Source organism: Zootoca vivipara, chromosome 6 (assembly GCF_963506605.1).
Source record: "Zootoca vivipara chromosome 6, rZooViv1.1, whole genome shotgun sequence".
Taxonomy (NCBI): domain Eukaryota; kingdom Metazoa; phylum Chordata; class Lepidosauria; order Squamata; family Lacertidae; genus Zootoca; species Zootoca vivipara.
In genome coordinates, this window is record NC_083281.1 from 65,740 (window position 1) to 74,151 (window position 8,412).

Below are 8,412 nucleotides of genomic sequence, written 5' to 3' on the forward strand. Positions count from 1 at the left end.
GCCCTTTCTTCCCCCACCCCGTTTCCAGTCCCTGTAACATTTCCGGAAAGCAAAAGTGTCTTTTAAGAATAAATCAACATTCGGATAGCAACTAAATCCCCAAGAGATTGTGTGTCTCTGCGATGCTTTTCCTTCCAATCTTCGAGCTTAAGAACTTAAAGCCAAAAACGGGAAAAAAAAAAACCTGCTGTGGATAAGGTGAAGTTGATTGTTTCAAAAAGAAAAAAGATATAAGAAGGGGGAAAGACATACTGAGCCTGGCTATGACAATCAGGGAGGAAAAAGTGACTAAATAAACCGTCTATTTTTCTAACTACATAAATTTTAGCTAAGACCTTTTGTTAAGAGTTTGAAAATAAATAAATAAATAAATAAATAAATAAATAAATAAATAAATAAATAAATAGGCACATCTTTTGACTAACCTCTGCCTTCTTGAGTACTGTGAAGGCCAATAGGCTGAATTGTGGAAGGAAGGGTTGGACAAAGAGAGCTGAAACTGACTCAGTTTCTTTTCCTAGGAAGTCACTTGTGGACAACTCCACACAATCTGGCCTGGGCACAAATCCTGCAGGGCAGGGGGCTGTTTGGCACAGACTGAAATGCAACAGGGTGTAAGAAGAATTTTGTTGGGGTGGGACGGAGAAGGGAAGATGCCTAAGAGACAAACTTTCTGTTGCAGTGTGAAATTTTGTACAGGGAGGGAGAAATCCATTCATTTCAGTTTCTCAGATTTTGTGTGTGTGTGTTCTCGATTGTCCACATTTCCAGGTTGTGGCTGGGCGGAGCAAATATTGAATAACGGCTGTGTTTTGTTTCAGAGAGTGTGACTTAGGCCAGTTTGCCTTTAAACATGAACCAAATTGGATTCCTTCCCCCTTCTACTTTTGTGTAGGGGATCCAGAGGTAGCTTGGCATGAGGGCAGGATCCAGAGCATCACTGAGGGTGATGGATCCAGCCCAGGGGGCAGGGAAAGGCATAGGAGACCCAACAGGGACTTCTTCTGCACAAACGACAGGGCTATACATTTATTTTTTGCAATTAAGTTTCTATCCCACCCTTCCTTCCTAACTTAAGGGGGGGGGTAACAGTACCGTAAGTGATCAAACAGTCTTTAAGAGAATGCAGATGCAGATACAGATTGGGAAGATCTCTACTTCAAAGGCTTGTTGCAAGAGGAGGGGCCAAAAAGACACCAGAGACAGCAGCACCTTCAGGGGAAGGGAATTCCAGAGGGCTGACATTGTGCAGAAGGAAACTCCTGAAAAGGTGGCATCACCTACAGAGTTGTTGTTGTTGTTGTTTAGTCGTTTAGTCGTGTCCGACTCTTCGTGACCCCATGGACCAGAGCACGCCAGGCACTCCTGTCTTCCACTGCCTCCCGCAGTTTGGTCAAACTCATGTTCGTCGCTTCGAGAACACTGTCCAACCATCTCGTCCTCTGTCGTCCCCTTCTCCTAGTGCCCTCCATCTTTCCCAACATCAGGGTCTTTCCCAGGGAGTCTTCTCTTCTCATGCGGTGGCCAAAGTATTGGAGCCTCGGCTTCACGATCTGTCCTTCCAGTGAGCCTCCCCACTGAGTGCTCACTGAGTGCACCTACAGAGTAAATGGGACTATAGAGGGGGAGATGGCCTTTCAGCCCTCCTGATCCCACACTCTTTAGGGCCTTTTAAACCTTGAACTTAGCCCAGTAGGTCACTAAGTGGCAGCCGGTGAGAGTTACACTGATGCAAGTTGCACAGGAGAACTTCCTGTTGGGGAAGGGCCCATGCAAATTATTGGCCACCTCAATATAATCCCAGAAGGCCAAGGGGGGTGTCTCCACAAATGCTTGCGCCACAATAAGGTGTGCAAGGCCAGTTTTGCAGGGAGCAAAAATGATGGCTCAGATTCAGAAACACAAATACTCCTCCCCACTCTCCCAGCAGCATTCATTTCAGGCCACTTTAGAAAAGTTTCCTATTCCAAAAATCATTTGCTGTGCAGCTGGGACTGGGGAAAGTTTTCAGCCGGGGAACCACAATGTCATTGTAGGCAGCCTTTGGAACAGCAGGACACATGGGGATGGGGAGGGTCTCAGGTGCAAAACTGGGTGGGGGCGACAAATGTGACTCCTCTGCACAAACAGCTACACCCCAACTGCACAAAGGTTCGCACACACAAACCGATCTCCATCCAGGCCAGGAAGAGGCATCCTCAGAGTTCAAGGGCATTTCCCGTCAGGCCAAAACTCACGAGGAAGCTGCAGAGCCAGGCCAGTGAGGAGGGGGGCCCCACAGAATTATAGCGGGAAGCATTTGACCCCGGGGTCTGGGAATTCCCATCCAGATGTGGGGAGTGGGAAATTCATGTCCTAACCCACACTGTGACAGGAGAAGTCCTGTTGAAATCAATGCACCATTGAGTTGGACACAATCCTGCCCCCACTTTCTCTGTACAGTATCTCAAAACTGCAATGATTGCTACCCTCCCACAACCCTCCCTCCCTCTCTCCATTTATACCTCACTCTCCTATCACCATAATTAAGTTGGATGTGAAGGTCCTGGGGGAAAACACATAAGGGAAAGAACGAACCACAGCATCATCGTTCCACAGCACTGGGAAAAGTGAGGCTCAAAATCCTTCACAGCCGTGCCAGTGGGCAGAAACTCATTTTAAAAGGAGCATCTGAAAAGGAGAAGATATCTGGCTGGCTGGAACAGGACATCTAATTGCAAGTCCTGTTGGTGTTGCTATGGAACTGAATGCTTGCAACCCTCTCCCTAGGGGTGCAAAATACACAACAGTTTGGGGGACATTGTTACAAGGGCACAAACTGGCGGGAGAGGCTGGTCCATTAGTGTAAATGGGACTTTGCCCCGCCAACCTCGATCCACTCTCATCCATCCAGCCCCCACTTTCCTGCCTTGCAAGCCTGTCAGCTTCCTCCTGCTCCATTGGCTCAATGTCACCCTTGCAGAACTCAGAAGGAAGCAGGGGAATGGGGACTCCCTATGGGAGCTTCAATCCCTGGTAGGGCTGTGAAGGGACTTTCTTACTGCAGCCCTGCAGACTCTGCTGCCCCACAGGACCCATGGCCACTTCCTCAGTTCCTTTTTGAAACAGTTGCCTTATTCAAGGCCATGAGGTCTAGAACCTTTGCCTTTGGGGGCAGGATCATCCCTTGACTTGGTATACACCCTAGATTTTGGCCTGATTCCTGCAGTGTGTGTGTGTGTGTGTGTGGGAAGCAGTGGCACAAGACAGGTGTCTCCTCGTCCGCCTGATCCAGGGATTTAGCCAGGATCAGGGCTTGGAGTGGAGCTCGGCAGACACAGTGTTGTGCCAACTTGGAAAGCAGCAGGCAGATCAGAAGCCTCTGACCGCTTCCACCTGCTGGCATCCCCCTTGGATGGACCTGACATCTCAGGAAAAGGGACCAGGTCTGTCTTGCTCCCCTGCCTTCTTCATTTTCTTCACCGAAATATTTCAAATCTGAGGTACTAGCACCCCACCCCCTGCTTTTAAACAGCTACAATCAACTTTTGAGAATAATTAAATTGCACTAAATTGTACCTAAGGCAATGAGGTGGTCTGGGAATCTACTCCCAAATTGTTGATATTTTATTGTTGTTAATTATTATCTGCAAAGGGGGCCTTTTTTTCTTTTTCCTTAGAGAGGTAGGCAAGATGGCCCTCTCCTTAGGGGACCAAGGCATCCCTTATTGCAACCCTAAAGGAGAGATGGAAAGACATGCCAATTTAGTTTCTCATCCTTTCCAATTTTAAATTCAGCTTTCCACATTTCTGCCACAGTTTGCAAGAGAAAAAAATTAATCCTCATGAAAATTCTCTAGCATTCTAATGCAAATTTATGCTACTAATCATATTTTGGTATGCAGTTTTTACTTAACAAACACATTTTTGAAAGAAATTTATCCTAACGTAATGCATCATTGAATGTTATTTTCATATGCATATATTCAATTTTATGCACACTTTCCTCTAATATGTTCATTTTTAAAAAAGTTGGTTGGAGAACTGCATCAAAAATAGGATAAATGAAGAATGGATATGTTGCGGTTCTCATATAGCTTTGGAAATTGCAAATTTGATAGATTCCTCTTTAAATGCATCAAATGCATCCTTAGCATCAAGTCATAGGTGACATTTCTGGTTGGGGTCGGGATGCAGTAGGGAGACATTTCTCGTGGTAGAGCACATGCTTAATCTAGAGACAATTCTAAGTTTGACGCTTAGCATCTCCAGGCACAATGGGGTCCTGTCAAATCAGAGACCTGCTGCCAGAATGAGGACCAGAATCCTGTTTCATTTTTAGGCGAAGAACACTAGTTCAGTGCTAGAACACTTGCTTTCTATGCAGAATGTGGCTGTCTCTCCTTCCTTGGAGGTTTTCAAGCAGAGGTTGGATGGCCATCTGTCCTGGATGCTTTAGCTGAGATTCCTGCATTGCAGGGGGTGGAATGGATGACCCCTGGGGTCCCTTCCAGCTCTACAATTCTCTGATTCTGAAGGTCCCCAGCCTCTCCAGGTAGAGCCAGAAAAGGCCCCTCCTGTCTGAGATCCTGGAGAGGCACAGCCTGTCCACTTTGACACTACAGAGGTGAGATGGACCAATGGTCTGATTCTGTGAATGGGATAAGTTGTCTATTTTGAGGGCATTTGTGGGATCTTCTCACTTTCATCACACACGAAACCAAGAGGGACTTGCATTTTTTTGTAAGAAAAAGAATGTGTGCCCCTGTTGCCTCTGAAACATACGCTGCCCCTGAGTTGTCATAAGTAATCAAGAGTGTGTGGAATATGTGAATTGGTACAAAACAGATCATGCCTCCCATATGCTTCTGCAAGAGAGGCCCAGTTCTGAAATGCTCAGTTCAGACCCCCAACACAAGATCCCAGTTGCCAACCACCATGTATTCTTTGATCAGAGTCAGGGGAACCCTTCAGCCAATGTATTCCCAGCAGAGAGGGAAGACAAGTTATTCATCCCAGACAGCCATAGATACAGAGTGGGATCTTGAGCATCAAAGAGGGACAGCCTCCTAAAGTTTATTATTATTATTATTATTATTATTATTATTATTATTATTATTATTATTATTATTACACCAGCTCATGGAGACCCAACTTGGTGAAGGACAACATACAAATGTTTTAAACGTGAAAGAGGAACCTGCAACAAAATCTTGCAGTACAAAAAGTTCCTAGTTGGGTTCCTAGTTGGAATCTACCCACCAGTCAACATGCTGTAGCCACCAAGCCATGCTGGGGATTCTCTACCCCCATAAGTCCTCCCTGCAAAAAAAAAATTGTACTTTTTTGCAGACCTCAGGTTTAAGTTGTTTTCATTCTGACGCTTTCCATACTGCTTAATGATGACCATATCATCAAGCTCAGCAAATATAACAAAAATCATGTTTAAAACTGATTAAAAATTCACTTGCTGATAAAACATTTCTCTTGTCTGGAGGTGGCACTGTTTTGACTACATAATAATCAACATTCAGGCCTGCACATCAGATATAGAAGTATGTTTTTTTTTAAAAAAATGAGGGAAGCCTCAATCTGCCAAGATGGGAAACTTTGTCCAGGAATGATGCTACAGATGAGCAAATCAGTTAATTGCGGTTTCTCATTTTCCAATCTCAAACTCAGTTCTCCATGTTTCCACCTCAGTTTGCAAAAATATTGTTTAAAGTGAGTCTTCATGAAAATCCATCAACATTTCACAGCAAATGCATCCTAATACTGTATGCCCATTTCTGTATGCCATTTCCCCAAGCACCCACACATATTTTTGCAAAGCGATTTCTTCTGCTATAATGTGGGGTTTCATGTGTTATTTTCACTAGTTTGTGAATTTCTGAGACACACTTTTAGCTCAGTACAAACATTTTTGTACAGCTTGCTTGGCAGAATAATTGTATTGCAAAATTTGGGTAAGTGAAAAAATTCAAACGATGGCTGTGTTTTGCTTTGTGCAAAACACCAGAAAGTTCGTCGCAATGTTTAGCCTAGAACAAGGGTCAGCAAACTTTTTCAGGAGGGGGCCGGTCCACTATCACTCAGACCTTGTGGGGGGGCCGGACTATATTTTGGATAAAAATATGACCAAATTCCTATGCCCCACAAATAACCCAGAGATGCATTTTAAATAAAAGGACACATTCTACTCATGTAAAAACATGCTGATTCCTGGACCATCCGTGGGCCAGATTGAGAAGGCAATTGGGCTGCATACGGCCCCCGGGCCTTAGTTTGGGGATCCCTGGCCTAGAAACTCTTGGCTAATTGCAATCATTCATATACAAAGCAGACTAGCCCTTGGCAGGCCTTTTAAATTGCTGCACTGGCTCTGCAGCCACCACTGACCAGCGAAGGAGGAACCAAGTGACCCATTGCTCCTCTACCCATCTCCTCCCCTAATTACCTGCCAGGAATTCCTGGCCACTGCTATGTTCAATACAATACCCACTGCTCAGAACTACCCGGAGCAATCTAACTTTTCACCATTTCCATGGTCTGCACAGATCGACGGCCGAGATGTTCCTCAGCAAGTGTGAGGGGGAGCTGAGCGAGCTGCAGAAGAGCGTGGACAGTGAGGGGACCACGCCGGAGAACCTGGATGAGGAGCAGCCCAAGAAGAAGCATCGCCGGAACCGGACCACGTTCACCACCTACCAGCTGCATGAGTTGGAGAGGGCCTTTGAGAAATCTCACTACCCGGACGTCTACAGCCGCGAGGAACTGGCCATGAAAGTCAACTTGCCAGAGGTCCGGGTTCAGGTGAGCAAGAACGATGAGGAGCTCTTGGGACAAAGTGGTGGAGCAGATGGCACTGCCGACGATGGAGTCAGCCTATCTCAACCGTGGGTCTCCAGGTGTTAGGGGAACTGGGTGGTTTTAATAAGGGGGCTGGTGCTGGGCTGTTTCTCCTCCTCCTCCTCCTACTCCTCCTCCTCCTCCTCCTCCTCCTCCTCCTCCTCCTCCTCCTCCTCTTCATTGAATTTATATACCACCCTCTACCTGGGGGTCTCAGAATGAAATCAAGATATAAAACCACAAAATACATAATAAAAATAAAAACAACAACCCAATAGCTCACCCCCCAAAAAACCCCCACTTTTTAAAAGGGCATAGGATGTAAATCAGATCAACCAAAGGCCTGGTTAAAAAGGAACATTTTTGCCTGGCACCTAAGGATGTATAGTGAACTTTCTTGGGGAGAGCATTCCACAGATGGGGAGCCACAGCAGAGAAGGCCCCATTCTCGTGTTGCCACCCTCCTGACCTCTCGAGGGTCCAAGTAGGTTCATATGGGAAGAGGCAGTCCTTGAGGTATTGTGGTCCTGAGCCGTTTAAGGCTTTATAGGTCAGAACCAGCACTTTGAATTGGGCTCAGAAACTAATTGGCAGCCAGTGCAGTTGGACCAGGATTGGCGTAAGATGCTCAAACCGTCTTGCTCCAGTGAGCAACCTGGCCGCTGAATTCTGCCCGGTGAATTTATTGCAATTATATAGTTTTTATCCATGTTTCTTTTTAATATATATATTGTTTTTCTGTAAGCTGCCTTGAGTGCCATCAGGGGGAAAGGCAGGGTGCCAATAAATATATAATAGTAATAACAGCAACAATAATGCATTGAGAAAGTGCTTCTCCTTTTCACAGGTCTGGTTCCAGAATCGGAGGGCCAAGTGGCGCCGGCAAGAGAAGATGGAGGCCAACTCCATGAAGCTCCACGATGCCCCCATGCTGTCGTTCAACAGGCCACCCATGGCACCCAACGTGGGGCCCATCGGCAACTCCCTCCCCTTGGACCCGTGGCTGACGTCGCCCATCTCCAGCGCCACGGCCGTGCACAGCATCCCGGGCTTCATGGGCCCCACGCAAGGCCTCCAGCCGGCCTACACAGGGCACTCCTTCCTCAACAGCCCGCCCGCCATGCCCCAGAGCATGCAGCCCATGGCACCCGCCGCCTACCAGTGCGCCACCACCTTTGTAGACAAGTACCCTCTGGAGGACGTGGACCAGCGGAGCTCCAGCATCGCTTCGCTGCGGATGAAGGCCAAGGAGCACATCCAGACCATTGACAAAACATGGCAGCCCATTTGAGGGCGGGGTGGTTGACCCCACCGTGCCAAACACTGGCCAGGATGGGGGACAGTGGAAGGAATCGGCACAGCGTGGTCTCTCGCCAGGTGACTCTCAGCTTCTTCCATCGTGGCCAATGACTGTGATGTGGCCTCTCAGGCACTGCAGGGGGCTTTCCGCCAGCTAACGGCGATGGTTTTGCTGTCAAAGTCGGGAGTTGCCTCAAATGAGAGAATTTAGCACCACAGATTCAAATACTGAAGTTCTTGCTCTCCCCACTTTCACTCTGAATTGTGGCTGGAGCAGTGGGATTA

At 47.0% G+C, this 8,412-nt stretch overlaps 1 protein-coding gene across 1 annotated transcript; it reads left to right on the forward strand.

The window, feature by feature from the left end:
- Positions 1–6,549: 6,549 nt before the first annotated feature.
- LOC118086967 (retinal homeobox protein Rx1) lies at positions 6,550–8,119 on the forward strand. Its single transcript, XM_035119090.1, has 2 exons — positions 6,550–6,792; positions 7,676–8,119. The coding sequence occupies exons 1-2, from the start codon at positions 6,550–6,552 to the stop codon at positions 8,117–8,119; spliced, it is 687 nt and encodes a 228-aa protein (XP_034974981.1).
- Positions 8,120–8,412: the final 293 nt, after the last annotated feature.